The 22,640-nt window shown below is 45.6% G+C and overlaps 4 protein-coding genes across 4 annotated transcripts; 3 read left to right on the top strand and 1 right to left on the bottom strand.

Annotated features, from left to right (window-relative positions):
• Positions 1–34: 34 nt before the first annotated feature.
• On the top strand, positions 35–1,787 carry LOC128720271 (histone acetyltransferase KAT8-like). Its single transcript, XM_053813933.1, has 2 exons — positions 35–265; positions 338–1,787. Exons 1-2 carry the CDS (start codon positions 35–37, stop codon positions 1,745–1,747), a joined length of 1,641 nt encoding a protein of 546 aa, XP_053669908.1. The 3' UTR covers positions 1,748–1,787.
• A 290-nt stretch (positions 1,788–2,077) lies between these two features.
• On the top strand, positions 2,078–2,947 carry LOC128730210 (NIF3-like protein 1). The gene is made up of 2 exons (XM_053823241.1): positions 2,078–2,187; positions 2,248–2,947. The coding sequence occupies exons 1-2, from the start codon at positions 2,078–2,080 to the stop codon at positions 2,945–2,947; spliced, it is 810 nt and encodes a 269-aa protein (XP_053679216.1).
• LOC128720274 (haloacid dehalogenase-like hydrolase domain-containing protein 2) lies at positions 2,557–5,469 on the bottom strand. Its single transcript, XM_053813935.1, has 5 exons — positions 5,430–5,469; positions 4,530–4,652; positions 3,944–4,469; positions 3,671–3,869; positions 2,557–2,983 (listed from the first exon to the last, which is right to left on the bottom strand). Exons 2-4 carry the CDS (start codon positions 4,625–4,627, stop codon positions 3,696–3,698), a joined length of 798 nt encoding a protein of 265 aa, XP_053669910.1. The 5' UTR covers positions 4,628–4,652; positions 5,430–5,469; the 3' UTR covers positions 2,557–2,983; positions 3,671–3,695.
• A 2,611-nt stretch (positions 5,470–8,080) lies between these two features.
• On the top strand, positions 8,081–20,525 carry LOC128730211 (receptor-type tyrosine-protein phosphatase S-like). The gene is made up of 7 exons (XM_053823242.1): positions 8,081–8,192; positions 16,427–16,613; positions 16,818–16,921; positions 16,990–18,707; positions 18,774–18,915; positions 18,990–19,041; positions 19,157–20,525. Exons 1-7 carry the CDS (start codon positions 8,081–8,083, stop codon positions 20,523–20,525), a joined length of 3,684 nt encoding a protein of 1,227 aa, XP_053679217.1.
• Positions 20,526–22,640: the final 2,115 nt, after the last annotated feature.

The raw sequence follows: 22,640 nt of genomic DNA on the forward strand, positions 1-22,640 counted from the left end.
CACGAAAACCACTCCGGCGGAATCTTTTGCGAACATGGTGTCGCAAAAATCTCTGCGCGCAAATGCGGACAGTGAGAAAGAAAATAAGACGACCGCAAGCGTCTCATGCGCGTCACCACCAGGCTCAAGTGGCGCTGCACATGTAGGAAGCGGTGATGCTATCGGTGCCAAACAAGTGAAAGAAAAGCCGCATGAGCCGTTGCCTGTTGGCCCGGATGGCGTCAGTTCCAGCGCCGCCGGCTCACCAGATGCGAGCGGAGGAGACGTGAGTACTAAATATACGTGCGCTTGAAAATTGAATAGTCAGAATGCAAAAAAATATTTGTTTTGTTGTTAGGGCAACAAAGATGAACTGGTCATCGGAGAGGAGTATATGGTCCAGCGACAGGATGGGTCGTGGCATCTAGCACAGTTGATACAGTCACGACAGAATCCTTCAGACCCGACACAATTGGAGTATTATATTCACTATGAAGGTCTGAATCGACGATTGGATCAATGGGTAACACGGGAGCGCATTTCGACCGATCCCATGTTGAGCGGCAGCCCGACGGGAGCCGGTGAGCGTTCTACTATTGTATCGCTTCCTTCAACCATCTCTGCCGACGGAAGTTCGGTGAGAAAAAGCCCACTTGGGTCGAGCTCGGTCAACGCGAAGGACAGCCATACAGGTCGTCTGGGAGGATTGAAACCGGGATCAAAAGAGATCGGCGCAATGGTGATGACCAGCACAGATCACATTGGCTCCAGCCTCGACGGTGCCGATTCAGATCGCAAAATTACACGAAATCAGAAGCGGCGGCACGACGAGATCAACCACGTGCAGAAAACGTACGCCGACATGGATCCGACAACGGCTGCCCTCGAAAAAGAGCACGAAGCAATTACAAAAGTAAAATACATCGACAAGCTGCGAATTGGGAAGTACGAAATCGATACGTGGTACTTTTCGCCGTATCCAGAAGAGTACGGAAAGGTTGGCACGATGTACGTGTGCGAGTACTGCTTGCGGTACATGCGCTTGGCGAAGACTTTGAAAGAGCATAAAGCCGTCTGCACTCGAAGACAGCCACCTGGCAATGAAATATACCGCAAGGGTACACTGTCGATCTTTGAAATTGATGGCAAAGATCACAGGTTCTACTGCCAAACGCTGTGTCTAATGGCGAAACTATTCCTCGATCACAAGACTCTGTACTATGACGTTGATCCATTCTACTTCTACGTACTGTGTGAGATTGATCGAGAAGGTCAGCACATCGTAGGGTACTTTTCCAAAGAAAAGGAATCTCCGGAGGGAAACAATGTAGCGTGTATTCTAATTTTACCACCGTATCAACGCAAAGGATACGGTAAGCTACTAATTGCATTTAGCTACGAGCTCTCGCGTCGAGAAGGCATCATAGGCAGTCCGGAAAAACCGTTATCAGATTTGGGAAAGCTCAGCTACCGGAGCTATTGGGCGTATACACTGTTAAAACTCATCAAAGATTACCGAACGACGACCATCAAGGACCTAAGCGAACTGTCTGGCATTACTCCCGAAGACATCATCTATACGCTCCAGTCAATGAACATGGTGAAGTACTGGAAAGGTCAACACGTGATATGTGTGACAGTGAAGTTGATCCAGGAGCATCTACAAATGCCACAGTTCAAAAAACCCAAACTAATGGTGGACCCGGCGTATCTCAAATGGACGCCTCAGAAGCGCAACAATCCCGCAAAACAGATCAAGAAAAACTAGTCAAGGACTAGTCCCTATAACAGGATGGATTTTAAAATATAAACAAAAAAATTGGTAACTAATGGCGTTCGTTTTTTTCTATTTGAATATGGTTTGGGCAGGATTTTATTCCAGCACATTTTTTTGAATATAATATTCCCTTTTCGATTATGCTACGATCTGTAACCGGGCCTAAAGCCGGGAATTTGACATATGTCATAGGAAATAAACAAAAAAAAAAAGAATAACGAAAGGAAAACGTTGTTGGAATATTTGTTCATGTTAAAAAAATACACTGTTTTCTTCAACGTGTACCGCAGTTTTGCTAAAAGTGGTATACGTTATAACACGATGGCTACGGTTCAGGAAGTAGCGAAGAAGTTAAATGAATTTGCACCAGAGCATCTAGCAGAAAAATGGGACAACGTCGGCTTGCTTGTTGAGCCTCGGGACAAGACACGGTAACTGGGGTTGAAAGCAGCATGGGAAAATATTTTTATGAAAGTTTTGTTTTATTGCAGGACAATTACAGACATTCTGCTCGCCATCGATTTAACGGAAGCGGTTGTCGAAGAGGCTAGGCAGAAAGGTGTGCAAATGATAATTTCCTACCATCCACCTATTTTTGCTCCTCTTAAGCGACTCACCCAAGCATCCTGGAAAGAACGCATAGTCATCGACTGTATTCGGAATGATATTGCCATCTATTCACCTCATACAAGCTGGGATAATGTGACGAACGGAGTGAACGATTGGTTGGCGGCAGCACTACCGCTGTCCACCTCTCGCCCGATCCTGGAGCACGTGTCCAACCCAATTTATGGTGCCGGTCGTATATGCGACATTCAGGGTGATCCGCTAACGGAACAAGCTGCCGTGCAGCTAATTACAAAACACACTAAGGTGGGCAATGCTATGGTTAGTTTCGCACCTGAAACAAATGGTCGTCGCAAAATCCGGTCTTTTGCCGTATGTGCCGGTTCAGGAGCTAGTGTACTTAAGGGCGTTAAGGCAGACATGTACATTACCGGAGAAATGTCCCACCATGAGGTGTTGGAAGCTACAAGTAATGGCACCTGTGTCGTCCTTCTGGGCCATAGCAATTCGGAGCGAGGATATTTGACTGTATTCAAAAGCATTTTAGATGAGCGGCTTAAAACTTATGGTACTGTTACAACTCATGTGTCTATCTGTGACAAGGATCCGTTGGTGGTTGTGTAGAGAAAGACCACTAGCTTGATTCTTCATTTCGTTACTCTGAAAAATATATTACTTTCCAATCAAGAAATATACACAATTCAATCTTCGTCCTTTAAACCATGGAACAATTCTGATGGTAAAAACATGGTAGAAGGCTGACAGCCAATCGGTTATACTACAACATAAAAAAACATCCTCGTTCAAACTGCCCGGCGTAAAACCCAAGCTGAGGCCATATAAAAAATATTGTTTCTGTTCTCACATACACCTTTGAGGTATGGACTTTAGCAAAAACTAACCCAACCCTGTTTGAATCGTTCGAGAAGAAAAACCTCAGAAGAATTTTTGTCCACGTTTGTTTATAACGCCAATGGAGGAATCGTTACAATGACCAGCATAATCAGTTGCACTACTACCTTAGCCGTAGTGCTTAGGCCACTCGCATGGACCGAGAAGGCTTGTTAGATCCAAATTGAAATAGAATGGTGACTATAATGTCACTAAAACAATAACGTATGTCAACTACTGTAACATATATGAAGGCGAAAACATAATAAAACAGATAAATAGATGGAACTATCTGAACACCCAATCATTTTCAACAAAGACGTTAATTTAATTAGCAGGACAATTTAAAGGTTTATATGTCATCAGCTTAAATTTTGTGTTATTGAGTGTTAGTTTTAATTATGTCTTTTCAATATCACAATGTAAATTTAATAAGAAAGTAATGAAGGACAATACCTTGAATATCACCTTAAACGTAAATTTAAGGACGGCTGCTTTCAATTATATGTTGTACTACGTCACTGAATCTTGCAAATATTCCGGTCACGCCTGGTAAGTCCGCTTTGGTATACTTTTCCGGTTGATATTTCCCCGTCTCCACCAGATATCCCTTCATTCCGATGCGCATTGCCCCAAGACAATCATCATTTGGATCCTATGGACGGAAGAAAAAAAATAGCTTGAGACAAATCGATTCTTTACGAGTGCCTGATCTGTCCTCGTGCTTACATCTCCTATCATAACGCATTCCTCAATAGCAACATTGTCTGGCAAGGCAGAACGGAAGAAATATTCGTTAGGTTTGCCGATGCAGATAGATGAAACGCCTGTGCTATACTCGAGCCCTTTTACAAAAAAACCCGGACCGAGAGCAATGCCATCTGGGGTCTTGTAGTAGCGTCCTTCATGGATAGCAACGAGGCTCACATTTAGTTTTGCAGGATTTTGATGAAGTACGCGAAATGCTTTATTGAGATTTTCATAGTAAAATTGTTCCGGCGCGAGACCAACCACGACCGAGTCAATCGGCCTATCCGGATCGTTTGCAGGCATATCGGTTCGTGCGTCATCGGTTAGTAAGTAGTAAGGATTGAGATTGTTCTTACGTACGTAATCAGAGGCAGCTGCCAATGAGCCGTAAATTTCTTTCTGCTCAAGTTCAAAACCGATCTTGCATAGTCGATTGTATAACGAATGGACGCTTTCTTTAGTCGTATTGGTGACAAATTTAATTTGGACACCATGTTGTCGTAATCTTAAATTATACAGATGGTTTATATAAATCGCTGAAACAAATTAAATAATAAAAACGCACCTCTTTAAAGCATCAACCGCCCCATCGGTAGGTTTATCGTCCACGTGCAGTGTTCCGCTGAGATCTATCAGCGCCAATTTAATACGCAGATCTGCCATAGAGCGACTCGCTATTCTAAACTGGCTAAGAAAGAAATATAATTAGAAAAATATGTATCATATGTAAGCAAATGTTAAACAAACACGTGGTTTGCTTTCAACTACATAGAAAAGCATACCATATACTTGATTGTATAAAGTTTAGATCTTGTAATCATTGAGTGATAATACATCTGGCTATATATTTCTGCAAGAGAACGATGAGGAGAGCAGAAATTTAAATGAAGATATTGATCAATAATATATATCTTTAATTACATTATCGTTCTATGACCTATTTTGCACGATTTTATACTATGCGATGTAAGTGATATGATTTTAAACAATATTTTGCATCCGCTATTCTCTACATGGTTGAACCATAGGTACGTACCGCTATTAGATATTCTACCTGTGAAGCATGTATTCTGTCCAAAGCTGGCAAATACCTGATATCCCGCAAGAGGAATATGATCAGAAAGAGAAGCCCGTTTGTGTGGAAGAACAATTGAGGAGTAATGATAATAAAAATCTCTACGAAGTGTGTCAAAGGCTCATACATCGTAGCTAATCAAGGAAATAATTATTGCCATAAGAATGCATAGCACGTCCTAGCTCATATGTTCTTTAAGGCTGTAAACAGAGGAAGCTTATTAGAACCAAAAGAGGATTGGGCGATCGTGTTGATGTGCCCGCCAAAAGGTACTTGATCATAAGCGGTTCCGGTTTATCTTGCAGTATGTCAAGGCCGCTGAGAAATGATGGTGCCGGCTAACTATGATAGTTAATTGTAATCATTGACGACAAAACAGAGCAAACATACCTTTTAATCGTGATTCATCAATTCTTTTTCAACAAACCGGTCCAAACGATAGTTTTCACTCACTGATCACTTCAACACATACAATAAGTGACATGTGGAATGTCAGATTGATTGTCAAACTACCTTAGAATCAATAATTCAAGTTCAATCTTTTTTGTTAATAAAAATTACAAGGATATTATTCGAGAATTGATTGCACATTATTGCAGCTTATTTATTTGATTGATTTAAAGTAAAATACAATATATCTAAGGCTAATACGAGAGCAAAAACAACAATGTATATAAATTGCATATTATGCTATACACACCCTGTGTTATGAGAGTTATGCTCATGAGAGCATAGACAGGACATAGCTTGTGTGTGTGTTTTTCTATCGGCTGGCATAATGTTAGTTCTAGGTTGTTTCTCCGTTGTATGAGCATAACAGCGACCAAACGGCGAAGCAAAACATGAATCGATAGAAAAACGGCAAAATGGTCACCGAAACGCAATTGCACATCAGAAAAGCGTGTCTTCTACTCTAGGCAGATGTATTTCGTAAGTTTCTGTCGCGTGTGACCGCTCCGCCTTCGAAATATTGTCGAATGTTGAGGAAATTATGTGTGCGCAAAAGCAACATTATGTTGTATCGTGTTCAATTTCTTCTCGTTGTGAAAATCACGATGTGTACTCAATGTGTTTTCCGTTGAAACAGGCTACGAATATAGAAATCAAACTCTTGAGCAGGTTTATTCTCTGGCATTAGATGGAGGACTTTCGGGTTAAAAATTCAAACAATGAAATAGAAGCTGAAAAATATCTTATACTTTCTTATGTTTATTGTGGGATGACGTACTATGTGAGCACATGCTGTTGGGAGTGTATTTCAATTTCGGTCTGAACATGCCGTAAGCGAGACTCCAAGGAATTGATACCGTTTTCTGTTTAGCCAAGCGTGACAGCGTGCTATGGTCGAGATTTTCCTCGTGACGCCGCACCGTGTGTTTTTTCTCAAAAAGAACTCCTCTCGACACCCTTCTCTGTTCGCGGGTGTTTTCCCAAGTGTGCATGGAATGTTTTCTTGTCTACCCCATACGAAAAACCGAATCAAAAGGGCGTGTATGTGCGTAACGCTGTACCATAAGCGCGAGGAATAGAGGATGCTGTGTAGGCGACGAGGAATGCACGTGTAGCGGGGAGGATAATGTCCTTTTGCCGTCGAAACACACGCATCTCGCCACACAATTCGTGGCTGTGGATTTGTGGTATTGATGGTGACGGTGATGTAGTTGTGTGAGGTTTTCTTTCCGGGAAAACGCTGTGTTTAGCGGTACATAGACAATGTATTTTCTCTTTCTTCGGAAACAAACTAAATCGACACCAACTAATTTGTTGTCAGGATGTGCCGATTTGATTGTCAAGAGCCAGCAGAATGGTGACAACGCAAGTTCAAGGAGTTTTTTGGGAAATACACCAAAGGAGCTGCGGGTTTTCCGTGAACGATGTACATCCGATATCCATTTATCGTGCATTTTCCCAAGAACAAATGATAGATTCGAGTGTACGGATTTTGAACAATGAGGCTACCTTTGACCGATGGAGGGAAAAGTATGAATAGGATGGGCTTGTTTGCCCACTATCTGCGAGATTTCCCAACATAATTGAAAAATTGTACCCTCTCACTATCCGTCTCTTGCTGCAGCAATACTATAAAGTATGGGCTAAATACTTTGCTTCTTTGTCGCACTTTGTAACTGTGGAAAATTTAAGCCTATTTACCCTAATTTTCGTACGAGTTGAAGGTCTTGATAGCAGAGAAATCAATCAGAAAATGGTTTTGATATGTCGTGAATATCATGCTTTATTTTCATAATCTTCTCTCTCCTTCTCTCACTCTTTTTCACTCAATATCCATGCTTTCTCTCTATCACTCCTTTAACTCTGTATGGTTCTCTTTCTTTCTCGTGCGAAAAACAGCTCAATGGGAATGTGATTATAATTTATTTCTCGATGCAAGTGAAAAGCGCCTAGCAGACGGTGGAAAAAGAGTTCGCAGTGGCTACCGGAGCAGAAGCGAATAAAACGCAAATCGAAGCCTATTTACAGCAGCTCGTCTCTCCTCCCAGGTTGGCCGTCGGAGTGCATTGAGGATTTTGTTGTTGTTGTTATTGTTGTTTGCCGCAAAGTGTGTTATTATTGTTGCGGTGGAAAATCCTCATCCCGGACCCGGGGCTGTGTGCGGTGTGTGTGTGTGAGTTAGCGAGCGAAGGGCCAAAGGGTCGCATGTGCATGATCCAGCGTGCGAAAAAAAATCAAATAGAAGGTGTTGTTTAATGTTCCTGGTCGCGATGGCGCTGCGGTTGGCGTGCGTGTGCCTGGGTGTGTGTGTACCGGAAGTGTGAAAAAAGAGGCAATCATACGGATAATAACAGCGACGTGGGAAATTGCACCAAATACTATCGCCCACCGGTTCCGTTGGCCGCAACACCGGATGGTTCTGGCCGGCAAATAGCTCGCGAGTGAGGTGGAGACCTGAAGTGAAGGGCGGCAGATCGCCGCAGAAGGAGTGCGGCCAGAGGCCAGGGTGCGAGTAAACAGCAACTCACTTTTATATTCGACCGGAAGTGAGCAACCAAGCGGACGAGAACCGGCATCGCAAGGACAACGGGATGGCACCGACAGGACTCACCGGTGGATGCATCTCGTCGAGCGGCGGATGGTGGATGCGGGTGGCTGCAGTGCTGCTGATAATTAGCTGTTTATATAATCCGTCGGTGAAAGGTAAGTGGGAGCTTTCCCTTTTTGGCAGAAAAGGGGACGTTTCTAGTTTGCTCTCGTCCTCTTATCAACGTCCTTGTTTGCCGCCACCAATACAAGTAGTGCATCCAGGCATACGAACAAGGGCCACAAATACTCATCCTTGCGGTGGGCGTGCATTTGTTATGGTTCATAGCTGAAGAAAAATGATTAATATTCTGATAGCCGGTTCGTCCTTTTTCGAAGGAAACTATGCCACGACAATGGTATAACGGGGCTGCCACTCTAAGGGTAAAATGGCTAAAGTTCGTCGTTTTGTGCCGGTGAAGGAGTGGCTGGTTGGGGACGGGAAAAGATGGCCACCATAACCACGAGCGAGTTTACGGAGCAGAACAAGGATAAACAAAGCTGATCGATCTGAATTCGAAGCACAAGAACGCATTTAACCCGTGCCATCGTTTGGGATGGAAAGACAATACGTGTCACATGCTTGTCAAAATAGCGGCTCGCAATCGATCTGCCGCCCCGATCTGCGTTCCGGAATCGTGTTGGAAAATTGGAAGCAAATCGGCACGCGATCACGGGACCGGGAAACGAAAACGTCGGTGAAAACCCTCTTAAAAGGACGGCTCTCCTGTCTCACCCGGAAAACTACCGCCGCACCGCGTGGGTGTGTGCATGAACCGGTCGAACAGTGGTGGCTCCCTTATGAGTGAGGTTGTATATGTGCACGGTTTGTGTCATTCTTCTGAAAATTTCAATGAATTTCCAAATGGACGCGCTCGCACCTAACGACAAGGGATAGTTTTCCGTCTTCCTTTTTCCATTGAGCCTGCATTGTTCACGTTTTCTCTCTCTCTCTCTCTCTCTCTCTCTCTCTTTCTCTATGTTTCATTTCTGTTATAAAGCTTATAGCTCTTTCTCTCTCTCTTACGCTTTTCCTTGCTGGAAGTAGGCTAGCAGGACTCTGTGATACAGGCAAATGTGTCCGTTTTTCCTTGTCACTGGCAGTGCGGTTTGTTGCAGCGAAACGTGCGTTGAAGCGAGACAGCACTCCTTTTTCTATTTCTTTTTCGAGGCATTGGTCCTCTCGCTTTCACGCTTCCTTCCATTCTGCCTCACCTTCAAACGATTCCATTTGTATGCTGGCGAGAGAGATGTTTAGAAATTGCTTTGAAATCTGCCTTTCATATCCGGTCGCGTTCGCCATGCTCGAATGTCCTTCGCATCCTCGCACCCCTCGAGAGAGCACATGTATGCATATCTGTGTGTGATTGTGTGTGTGGATAGAGGGGCAAATATATAGCGCTCTGTTTCGTAGACATTTTCCAAAACAAAGGCAGCCATTGCTTTGACTTTCTCCAAAAGGGCAGCCAAAGGCGAACGAGCGTGCTTACTTACTAATAGATTTCCGACTATTCTCCGTCATGGCCTCTTGGCGTAGTTTTATGCTTCGTTCCTTCGCTTCCAGCGGGTGTTGTTGCGGGTGCAAATTGAGAACTGCTTTTTCCTACTGCGCCACGTTTACCACATGTGAAGAGGTCTGGTTTACGGAAGGTTCGATTTCATCACAGGAGGTCGAAAAAACTTTCTCGAAGGCCCATGCTAGGCTGGCATATGTTTTTTTTTTCGTAATCCGTTTCAGCCCTTTAGTCCACTTGATGGGACCCGTCCGATCGTCGTTTACCCCTCTTATCTCGTCGGCAATATCCAATATCCGGCAGGCGAACGACGTGGCCTGCGGCAGCAACATTCGGCATCTGCGAAACGTTACCGAAAGTAAATGTTCTGTACGTTGCCAAGCCAGGTCAGGCATGGGGTCTGTCTCGCGCTCCCAATCGAAGGTCAGTCCTCAATCTACATCTCCGCTCAACGGAAGCAATCCACCGAGAGAGAAAGTGCTGGCAAGGGGTGCCACACGAAACCCCGATCCAAGTAAAACGACGTCCTTGGGCCATCAGGACGGCCTGCGAAAATAGAACCTAGGCATCACCGCCATTCCGGCCCACGGGGACAGCGACAGTTTGTCTGCTTGTCGGGTTTAGTTCTCTCGAATGGCGACCATCGCTAGCTGGGCCTGTGGGTTGATTTGTCCTCGAAACTGTGTCTGTCCCTAGAGACGACGATGTCCTGAACTGGCCCATGGGCTGACAGGACCGAGGGCAACAGTGTGGGTCTTCTTCGATCCCGCATCTGACCGAAAATGGACGACAAACGACGGTTGAACATAAATTTTTAGGCTTCCTTTAGGGCTCGTGCCCTCATGTTCATCGTAGGCTCGCCCCGGGCCTGGCTGGTGGTAGTTGTTATGCATAAACGACGACCGAAACTTTCGGACCTCTTGAAGGGGCGAAATTTATGTGGCCCAATAGGGCCGGCGAGGCTTCTTGATAAAATCTTGATCGGAATTGAAATGCGCCCACACTTGATGATCGGTTTATCGACAGGGGAATGCGATGTAGATACCCCTCGCGGTTGCAGCAGTGTGGGACTGGCCTTATATCTAAATTATGTTTTTTTTTTCTTGTTAAATTGCTGTTTCTTTTGCGGTATAATCGCACGCAAATAGGCAAATGAGCATTTATTTTCCGCAAATGTAAGCCATTTGTATTGCTAACCGAAAGGGAGCTGAAATAAAAAGAATACAAAGGACGAAGAAGGATATGCAAATACCCGGCTTGAGGCTTGCTTCAAGACGAGCAAGGATAAGGCATTGACGGTACGTAGGGTTTCGTGTAAGTGCTCCAAATCCGGATTAGCACAGATTAAAGAACACTTTTATAGAGAGCTCCATGATACTTCGTATGTGTCAATTGTGTCAAAATATGAAAAGATAATCGCACCTAAGTACGTTAAAGTTTTACGCTCTCCTTGAAACTCCTATTGAGCGCATGGATTACGGTTTGTGACACTTTTTCTTCGCATGCTTCTATGCTTCCACTGCTGGCAGCTTTGGCTCTTTCTCTGTATTTTCACCTCTCTCTTGCTGCGCACCAGCTGGGGCGATTTGTCGACAGATTAGCGCTGGACATGATTTTGCCGCATTAGAGATGCAGATTATGTGATGAAAGATCAAAGTTTGTCCATTTACCACCGCATTCCACTGCTTTAGTGCATCATAAAAGGGCATGAGGCTAGTCCTGTCATTCTCCGAAGTGTCCGTGCTTTGTTAGTCCTTTCAGTGTTCAGGCGGTATCCTTACGTTATAATAGGTTGGGTTTTGATGCCTTATTGTTTTATATTAAAGTTTTTACACGTCTTAAGCCATGTGTTAGCTTAATGTGTTTTTACTTAATTTTTCAATGTTTGACAGACAATTTTTCAATACCTAGCGCATGGAAGCATTTTATAGAATCAATACATTTAATGGAATCCGGGCTTGCATCGGATATTTCTTGTTGAGCGTAGGGGTATAGCTGGGGGAAGGAAGAAAAATTGATTCCTCCTGTCGATACACGAATCAATCAATCCATGGCAAGGAAACATCCCGTACCTATTGAAAGACATTATTTTTCAGGACAGGAGGAAAGCAATTTGTAGGGTTTTCGTGTGCTTGATTCAGGAAAAAAATCGATATTATATTGTCTTCATGCACAACAGAGCGGAAAAGCGCTTGGAAAAGTGTTTACGGGGAGAATCTGAAACAACGCCCTGTTTGTCAAAAAACCCGGTGTGATTCCACTGCAGGCAGGAATGGTTTTGTTGAATGCAAAGGAGCAGAAGTGTGAACTGAAAGTCGGTGAACTGCTGACTGTGGGAGAACGCAAGGCAATGGCCACCAACCTACCCGGCCAATGCCGGGGGTGAAGATGGAACGAAGAATCGAAGTACAGCAGACTATCGGCTGGAACGATCGAGACGAGCCCGAGGACGACAGCTTTTGAATATCAGCTTCTCTCCGTCCGCGAGCGTACTTATTTTCGTTCTGCTTCTCGATTTCCTTTCCTTCTCATACTTCCTGTTATCTATTTTTATCTTCATTGTTTATCGGTGATTTTCCGAATGCAAAATGCCAGGGAGCAGCGTTGGAACACAGGATGCAGAATGAAACCTTGCTCGCAACATTTCCCCAATGTTGCTTCTGTTCGAACGGCTTTGAAGAATCAAACGAGAGGAAACTCTAAAACAGCAGCCGATTCGGGAAAGCGCATCAACTTCCATCCCCCTTTCTGGCACCACCCTCATCGTTAAGTATCTGCCTTTCCGCGATTTCTTATACTAATGCGAAGGATTGCGGATGAAAAACTCAAAGGGATGTGTCGATAGAGCAAATGAGCTCGTGAAATGAGCTCCGCTTCTTTTCCTTAGCGCACCGTTCTCAGTTCCGGTGCGATAAAGAGGAAGAGACAGAAGAACCTTCGCACAATTAGCTCAAAACCCGTCACCGGCGGTTGATTTTGTTGCGCTGCCATTCTGAACCCGCAAACCCCGTCTGTGTCTTGCATCGTTTTCGCTGCTTCCGAGCGCAAGGCTCCAGCCGCCGTAGAAAAGAGGCTTTAAATTCGGCATTAACCCAATGATGTGTTTCTCACGGCAACGGTCTATTTCTGTTTTCATCTCTGAAAAGCCCATCCTTTCTGTACTTACCTCGCCTAGATGGAATATATATATATATATATATATATATATATATATATATATATATATATATATATATATATATATATATATATATATATATATATATATATATATATATATATGTGTGTGCGGGTTTTAATTTTCTCCGTCGTCTTGGAAAAGTCAAAATTTACTTTGCGAATATGAAAAGCCACTGCGAGCCGGATAGGTGAAAGAAAAAGGAAAAACAAGAGGCGAAAAAGGATGCTCTCAAATTAGTAATCACGTTTCTTACGGCCATCGTTACTTAAGGTCTGTGTGCTAGGTTCTTTGCGCTACTTTCCGACGCTGGTTGCCGCTGTTACTGTTGCGATGAAAGGACACGGAATGGGATGGACTTTTTTTGTATGTGCTCATTTAGTATTTCTGCATTCAGAAATGCGCGAAGCCACGCTGTTTAGCTTCTTACGGATTCATGTTCTCTTTTTATTAGCGTAGCTCGCGGTACTGAATATTAATGGTTTTTCAAGGTTTCATCTCACGATTCGTGTCGCTTTGCCGTGGAACTGGCGCCTATTTTTTATTTGAAGGTCTCCCGTTTCGTCGACGAGCGAAAGTTCTCGGTGGTAATTTATGGTGTTCAAAGTTTTCTCAGTAATACACCCCGATTCGAGACAGAGTTCGTCAGTGTGTGCTTTGGTATAGGTTTGAAGCCGCAACCCACGCAAACCAAATTCTAATAATCTCGACAGCCCGAACACGCCTCTAAAACGAGATGAAAAATGACTTCCAAAATAGTGTCCCACAGTTACGTGGAAATGCGAGAGCAAGATTACGAGAGAAGCGGAAGAGAAAATGAAAGAAAACGCACCCTCCAGAGGGATTGGGCGAAAGAGCAACCCCCCAAACGGGAAAGGAATTCTAGGTGAAAGTTCATATAAATTCATGGCAACAAATTGAGCCGAAACTACCACTCGCAAGCGGCGATCTGTTGCCGTGGAGCCTGGTGTTGGTGCCATGGTCGCACGTTCATGCTCCGCCGGTGCATAATATGCAATAAAGTGCAATATGTATGATGATGGTATGATAAACCGGTTGCTTGCAGGCGGCTCGGGATAGATTTGCCTTCCCGATGCTACTGAAGACATTCATCCCGGGCCCCTTTCATCCCACTCACCCACATCCGAAAGGCAATTGGCCATCTCCTAAAGTGGGGTCGTAAATTTGGCCCTTCTCGAGTTGCCGGTTGCCTTTCTATCACTCTATGATCCGCTCTGTTCGGGCTGAAGGAGGGATCGCGGATGGAGGAACAGAGCCCTTTGCACCGCTGATTGCGGCTGATTCGAGGAACCATGCTGTCGATCGATCGGGTTGAGCGCCCTTTTTTCCTCCCTGTGCGGAGGGATCGGCTGGAAATGCATCATTGAGTGGCAACAGGAAAGGAATCACCGCGAAGCATGTGCCGGATGAATAGAACATGTTTTTTTTTCTAAAGCAACTCATGCGTTGGTGGTGGGGTTTAACGGTTATTGAAGTGGTTTTCTCTGTTCATGTTGCTCTGGGGTGTCCAGCGGATGAGATATGATATAAATGCATAAATTTAGTAACCAGAAAAGTTTCTTTCAAACCGAACCGATGAAATGAATTCCCTGGAACACGTGCAAATGATCAAGGACTATATAAACGTTCACAAGATGCAGGGAATACATCCTGCCATCGTTTCATTCCTCCATTGGTATCTTTCAATCGGCTACAAGAAGTCTCGATAACTAAAGGAATGTGAAAGAGGGAAAATGCATGGATCGTGGGTATCTATCTTTATTTTCTCCCTTCAGATTGACTTTCCGAAGTGTTTATCATCGGAAAGAAATTTTGCATCAAATCCGTGCAATCCAATCACCGATTAATTTGTTGCCAAATAATCGTAAAGGGATGTTTCGAAAGAATGTCTGAAGAATGCGTAAGGAATTGGTATGGGTACATTCTGCATTCAAGCAGTTATTTTGCTCACTAAACGGCACTCGTTTTGATAACCAATCGCTGACTGAGAGCGTTAGCTTAGCTCACATTAGGAAGCACAAAACAGAAACCTCTGAGCTTCGAGTGGAAATCATATTCTAACCTTGCTTGATCGACATTTGTAACCTGTGGTACTCTAAACATTAATGTCGCATCACCATCGTCAGAGCGATACATGGTGTAAACGGTGACCTATTTACCATTCAGGCTCGCTATGTCTATTTGTACGGTTTCAGTAGATTGAGCAAACAGCGCCGACTGTTTCCCAGCCAATGATGACAAGCATGTTTGGATGAAGCGCTACAAACGTGCTTATTCTGTGATAGCATCGTCCCAATCGATCTTCACCATACGCATGATGATCGTCTTGTAGTGTTGAGTTTCGATTAGGTTATTTGTGATCGCCAAACAGTTCAGTCTCATTCAGAAACATGTCCGAAATGGCAATGGAACAATCAAAATTTATGGTTCAGCGTCAGAAAACGTAAGCATTAAACATAAAATTTGGTTAACAATCGTGACACGATGGTTTAAATAATCATTAATTAGCTCTATGTATTTTTTCTTCGGAAGAGATCGATTTTTCAAACTGGCTAACGAGATGCTAGAATTTGCAAATAAATGACACTAATTAAAATAATGTATACTCAAATTAATTTTCACAAGGCGTTTACAATCACGCCGTGATGTTTTAAACCATTGGAGGTCGGTTGCCAGGAGCTCTTGAATATAGCTGCTCTTGGAATAACGCATTATTTATGGAGGCCTTTTCTAGCTCTATTTTTACCTTGTTACATCTCTCTTTGGCAATGAAAATCGTACAAAATGCGCCTCCTCTCGGTCCGGATCCGTACAAAAGCAGATGGAAATGTCCGCTCCCCATTTCCGGTTGGAATAAAAATAATCACATAACTCGAGTGGGTATGGCCCTTTTTTAAAGCCCATGCTGTGGTTCGGCGTTGTGTTCGCTTTTGGGTTGAATCTGTTGGTCGCCCATCTGCAGCCACTTCCCGCTGGCCAACCCACTTGACACTCTTTTCACAACCCTCCCACTTGGGGACCGGTTCTTTGGCCCTTTTTTGTTCGTTCTGTCGTTTGTCCAGCCAAGCCCAGCCTTTGATATGGTTTTCGTTGGCGTTTCGGTGGTGGTTATTGGCGCAATTGGCCGCTCACACACGGGTCGCTGGAGCAGATGGCTCTGACCGCGGGTTCTCCATCACCACGCCACAGTGTTCGTGGTCAAGCAGGGAATTAAACGAGGAAGCAGACCAGTACCGCCACTTAGCGTTGTTGCGCCGTCGCGCTTCTTTTGAATACCATTACCCCGGGGGCCTGGGGTTCGGGGTTATAGCACAAATATTTGATTATGGAAGTTCTATTCTTAGACCTGCGGCATATGAGGCATCATCCCGTAACCTACATTCCGGCCGCGTCCCTTAAGCATTGCGTCCGCCAGCAGGAAACCACTTTGCTCCGAGTGTGAAATGCTGCCATGTTGCGGCTGTTGTTCGACGCGAAACGGACGAATGTGGCAGGAGCAGCGGCTGTCATTGCATTTATTCCAGCCCATTACGCAAACGAAGAGAAGCGCTTTATTCTCCAAGCGTATGTCGACTAATGGTCCATTTTCACGTTCTCTCTATCTCTCTCGTTCTCGTTCTCGCCCACACGAGCAACAGCACAACAGAGGCCGAAAATTACCGAGCACCCGAAGGATGCGGTTGCCGCGAAGGACGAACCGCTCACGCTGAACTGCAAGGCAACGGGAAGACCACCGCCAGAGTTCATCTGGTACCAGAATGGGGTGCCGCTGTCGCCCTCGGATCGACGGGTGATTCTTCCGGAAGGATCGCTTTTCTTCCTGCGGTAGGTACCGGGAACGGTTGCTCGGGATGTTCAAAGGGATGTGCTAGGTGTTGTTGCGTGAAGTAGTAGTTGTAGCTGCTGTGGCTTTCATTTTTTTTGAGAAATTGAGTTCACGTGGACGCTGTTAGTCGAAATGTTATGCTTAAGAGTTAGAGATACATCAGTGAACTAATCTCATTTATTTCTGAAAACTCACCTGTGCAGAGTTACACAAAACAAACGAGAACAAGATGCTGGAGTATATCATTGTGAGGCGCGAAATTCGGCCGGAGTCGCGATCAGCGAGAACGCCACATTGCAGATAGCAGGTAAAACGGGTTGAGCAAGTTCCAGTAGGTGGAATATTTCAATCATTCTTCTTCTTCTCACTCGACAGTGTTACGGGATGACTTTCGACTAATGCCAAAGGATACGGTCGCGTTGGTTGGCGGTCCTGTAGTGTTGAACTGTACGCCTCCACGTGGCATCCCGGAGCCTTCGGTTCTGTGGATCAAAGACGGCAAGATCCTGGACATTAACGGCAAACATCACTCACTGGTGGATTCCGGCAGCTTGATGATCTCCGAGATTCAACCAGGCGATTCGGGCAAATACGAGTGTTCTGCGCAAAGCATGGCCGGTACGAAGACGACGCCACCGGCCTATCTCAAGGTGTTGGCACCACCTACGATCGTGAAAAGTCCCCACGACACGGAGGTGCTTGAAGGCGAGGGTTTCGATCTGCCATGCCTGCTGGACGGCGATCCCAAGCCGGTCGTAACGTGGCGCAAGGAAAGTGGCCGTTTGCCTGAGGGTCGCTCGAGGAAGCTGCTCGACAACACGCTCCGTATCGAAGACGCTCGACAGGAGGACGAAGGCAAGTACTTCTGCGAAGGGTACAACGAGGGCGGCAACGTGACAATCTCGGTGTATCTGTACGTGTATGAGGCTCCCACCTTCATGGAAGCGCCAGTTGACGTGGTGATCCGCGAGGGTGAACCACTCGTGCTGCCATGCCGGGCGAAAGGACGACCGGGGGTGCGTATCTTCTGGGACCGTATCGACCGTAAACACGTGGATAACAATGACGTGCTGCAGCGTGACGAGAGTTCAGAGCACTCGACCCCAGGCAGCGCCGAAGGCTCGAGTCGTCGAAAGAGAAGAGCTACGGGATGGGGCGCTCCTGAGGGGTACGCGTTCGCACCGGAAGTTGCATCATTCGTGGCGAATGGTAGCGGCGATGGAGGAGCTGGACGAGGTAACTGGTCGATCAAGATCGAGCCCGTCTCCGAGCGACAGCTGTTGCGACAGTATCCTACGCGAGTGTCCACATTGCTAGCGGATTCGAGCGATCGAAGTCGGATGCTCCTGCGCACCAGGAGAGATTCCCCAATGGAGGACGATCATCAACAACAGCATCACGTGGATGGGACGTTGTCTCCTGATGGTGGAACCGGAACGTTGGCGGCACCTACCACACACCCACACAGCAGCAGCGAGATTGTGTTCGAGGAGAACGGCAGCTTGTCGTTCCGTCAGATGTCGAAGGGTGATGAAGGCTGGTATGCTTGCGCAGCTATCAACGAGGCCGGTAGCATTGTGAAGAAAATCCATATCAAAGTTCTGGTCGAGGGAGAGGCTCTGAGTGAACGTAGGGATCCGATTTCGGAGTACGAACAGCACCGATGGGTGAACCACCAGCAGTTCATTGTACTAAACAACGTCTTCACCGTGTCGGCCACCTCGATCGGTATCACGTGGGATGTGACGGACAGCACGTCGCGTATGCAGCTGCGCATGTACTACCGTGTAGTGTCGAAACCCGTCGATTACTACCTGTACAACTCGACTTTCAGCAGTGTTCTGACGACGAGCAACCTGAAGGAGCTTACGTTGAGCGGTTTGCGACCCTACAGCGAGTACGAAATCTTCGCTAGTATCCCGGAGGGATTGGCAGGATCTGTATCGAACGTGAGACGTGGTCGTACCTTAGATGGGGCTCCAACCGCTCCACCGATCGACGTACGCGTTGGAGTCATCAACACGACGGCCGCTTTCGTGCGGTGGTCGCCTCCTCCAGTACATATGCTAAATGGAGAGCTTACCGGTTATAAAGTGCGTACCATTATGAGAAGTTTGCAATGATTGAAACGAATTAATAATCTTCTACAATCATTACAGATTCAAATCAAATCCAATGCCACCAACAAGGTTCTGGGGCAGATGTCTCTTAACTCATCCACACAGTCCGTCGTTATCAACAGTCTTACACCAGGGGCAATGTATATCGCTCGCGTTGCTAGTCTTACTGCCGGTGGAATAGGTAGGATGCACAACAAATGGCCAGATCATTCCTTGTTGCAAGGGTGCTGATGTCGTTTTTTGTTATTATTACAGGTCCCTACAGCTCACCGACCTCGTTACACATGGATCCGCAAAATATCGTGAGGTAAGCAGAACTAAAACAACCAATTTGGTTCGTCTGGAGTCAATGTCCCCAATTTTACCATATGTTATATTGCCGCTTGCTTGGGTATTGAACTGTAATTTTCGCTTCATTCCAGATCCGATCCAACTCCCAGCTACTGGACCGCCTCGTGGATGTCCGGAACGGTGATAGTAGTACTGTGTGCGGCGCTGATCAGCGCCGCCATCTTCGCCATCTTCTGGACAGTGCGGAAGAAGCAAAGTGTCAAAGCGTCCTATCCGGGACCGTCGGTGACGACGATCATACCTGATAAACAACACACCCTGTGGCTACACGGCAACACACTGGTGAAAGCGCCATCTCACTCCCTGGATCCACCAAGCACGTCGGAGTACGCCGAGCTCACGAACAACACGATACCCTCCCAGACGATGGGCAAAATGATGATGGGTGGCGGAAGTATCCCACCGGAACCGTATGCTACCGTGACGTTGCAACGTGGTGGCATGATGACGCTCGGAGGGCTTGGAGGGTTGAACGGCCCCAATGGTGGTGGTGGTATGGGACCGACGCTGTCCGAGGAATCGTGCCTGAAGTGTTCGAATGGGAACAGTCCGGCCTCGAGCAACGATTACAATGCACCGATGCGGGAACCGATCAACATTTCGGACATGTTGCCGCCTCCTCCGGATCATCCTTACGGGACGTACCGGCCACCGAATAATATGACGATTCGCACCAATCCGGCGGCTCTTTCACCGCAAATGATGCGCAAAAATGGCTCCGGAGTGAGCCAAGGAAACGGACAGCCACGCTGGGACACGCTTCCACCGCCCATTCCGAGCTTTCCTCAGAACTGGATTCGACCTCATCCGCATCAGCAGCAGCAGCACCATCATCCGGACATGTACAATAATGTGAACGCTCCAGAGAACGACTACGAGAGTGGATCGGTGCTGTACGAGCAGTGCTACCGGACAGGACCTCCCTCGAGTGGAGGCGCGAGTGCTGGTGGTGGCAGTGCCATGACCGATCCCATGTTGATCGGCGGCAACATTGAATTTTTCAGCCAAGCGGGCGAACCGACGGAAGAGTTCTACCGCAACGTGAACCAGGAGTTTTCCGACGACATGGGATTCGAACCGGCGAGCCCACCAGCACCCTGTCCGGAGTCGATTCCCTTCACCGGTGGCAACGCCGGTAAATATCTTGGTTCCTCTTCCAGCGAGAGCCCCATGATGACGGCTCGAAGACACAACAACAATGGCCGCGGTGGATATGCGGGCCATCATATGCAGATGCAACACCAGCAGCACCAGATGCAGCATCAGCAGCAACAGCAGCAGCACCACGGACAGAACAGCGTGGAACACAGCTCGGATGACAGCGATTGTGACTGCGGCAATGGCAGCAACGAGGGACGTTGGGTGCCTCGCAATAAACCACGCTCTAGAAGCCGCTCGAAATCGACCGACCGAAAGTACAACCGAAATCTGATACGATAAGGCAGACGACGTACAGGAACGGCTTGGCTGAGGAGAATGTTGGGCTTTTCCGTTGAACCGAGGCTGTCGTGGAAGGAATACATCCCAAACAGGTGTTTGGACATGAACATAAGAGGCACGCCTGTGTACAGAACACGCGTATCAAATCATCCTATCACAAGCACACATGCACACAAACAAACATTCATACGTATTTACGCTAGTGCAGCTTTCTCTTCAGTAACCTAAAGGGCATTTTAGTCTTTCATGCCACTTTCTCTCTCTTAGGCACCCCTGAGTGTGGTGCTCTTTAGAATAATGCTTTTTTGAATCTCCCATTAGCTATCCGGCAGTTCTTGCCGATATATCATGCCATCGTTTCCGCATAGACGAAAGAGGACGTAAACGAAAGCACATATTCACCGGTACCTTCGTACGGAAGTATACCGCACTAGGGCTAGGGTATAGTAGAGTTACAAAGCTATACTACTAAAGACATAGTATTAAACATTATTGAATCTCTTCGCATTTCTATTCACACCGCTACCGACCAGCGACAAATCAAACACGTAAACATTTAGCGTATCTAGTGATAGAGTAGTGTTCGCAGTAATGCAACGCGTCATGAGCATCAGTGGACTGAATCTGTGGGGAACGAATGTCCCTCTTTTGGGGAACGAATTCGAACATTGTGCAGCTGGTCTAACGGGCTGATTCGTCGCGCGTAACGCCTCTAACGCTTCCGGAATTTTACGTAAAAAACGAAGCACTCGGAAAAGCAAGACAGCGGTTTTGTATTCATGGTGTTAATGCTGTGCTTCTGGACTAGATCATGATTTCTCGGTTCGTTTTGTTCCCGCCACTTCACCGTGGTAAAGTTGTATCTGTTTGAAGCCTCATGTTTCGTTTCGTAAGATACCCAAAATTAATCGCTTCGAAAGATTCCCTTTAGAGTTCTTCCATAGAATAGTGGAAGAAGCGCTGATTGTGGCGTTGTTTGAATAATGAAGTCGAATATGATATCCAAAATTTTTTGTCTCGCAAAGATAAGAAATTCCATTACCATTATACGAGTGCATTTTATATGATTTGGCAGTATAAAACATTCGATACAGCACTGATCCATGCTCTGACAAGTAATGAGTATATGTTGCGTTAAGTTACCAAAACCAAAGCCTAGATTGCGTGGCATATAATTATTGGAAGGCACGGAATAATGAAGACCTTAAGCTATCTCCTAAAATGTTGGATGAAACGAATTGACCGTAAAGCCTTCAGCCGGAACATCCAGCCAAAACGTACAGAGAGAAACGTGTTGAACTGCGATAGGGTGTTGTTTCTGCGTAGTAACTTCGGTTTACATTGTTACAATTGGCTCGTGGCTATGGTCTACCTTGTACAGACATTCTTTTGATCGATTTTTTACATTTACATCAAGTACCGAGTTTGTGCCATCTTGCTTTGTTTAAGTTTAGGTTTATTGTCGTGTTCTCTTATTTCGTCGGTGTTTGTCAATTCTGGTTCGGTTCCCCAGTTTGCCATTCGGTGAACATGTTAGGTGTTTACAGAGAAGAAAAACAAAGAACAGAACAAACAAGTATTGTGTAAGAAAACACATATATATCTATATATACATACAATTATATATATGATTATATATATATACACCAACTCAATAATCAATAGAGCGTAGAAATGTGGGCGGCTTAGAGAATCAGGGGAACGGGAGCGTTCATCACTGTTGTAAGAGATCAACCAAAATGACACCGAGCGATATCAAGTCACGTAACAGTGAGAAGAGATAAAAATAAAAACAAACCGGGACAAATTGAAGGACACCGAACGTTCTCCACACTGTAGGAAGCAATTAGACAAAGACGAGATTGGACGGAAAAACTAGAGTCAAACGGAGGGTCCCAAATACAACAAAACAAACAAATCAAAAACATATGAAACAAAGAAAATAAACATACAACTGAACGAACGCAAAGTATAATATATACATAATATTATATATCAACTGTGATAATGTAATGAAACAAAAAAGAAAACCTAGCAAGGGATTCCCACGCATACAAAACGCAATGAAACAAACTTTAATGCGTACGCCAGGATGGATGATGTTGATTCGGTGTC

The sequence above is a fragment of the Anopheles nili genome, chromosome 2 (assembly GCF_943737925.1).
Source record: "Anopheles nili chromosome 2, idAnoNiliSN_F5_01, whole genome shotgun sequence".
NCBI lineage: Eukaryota > Metazoa > Arthropoda > Insecta > Diptera > Culicidae > Anopheles > Anopheles nili.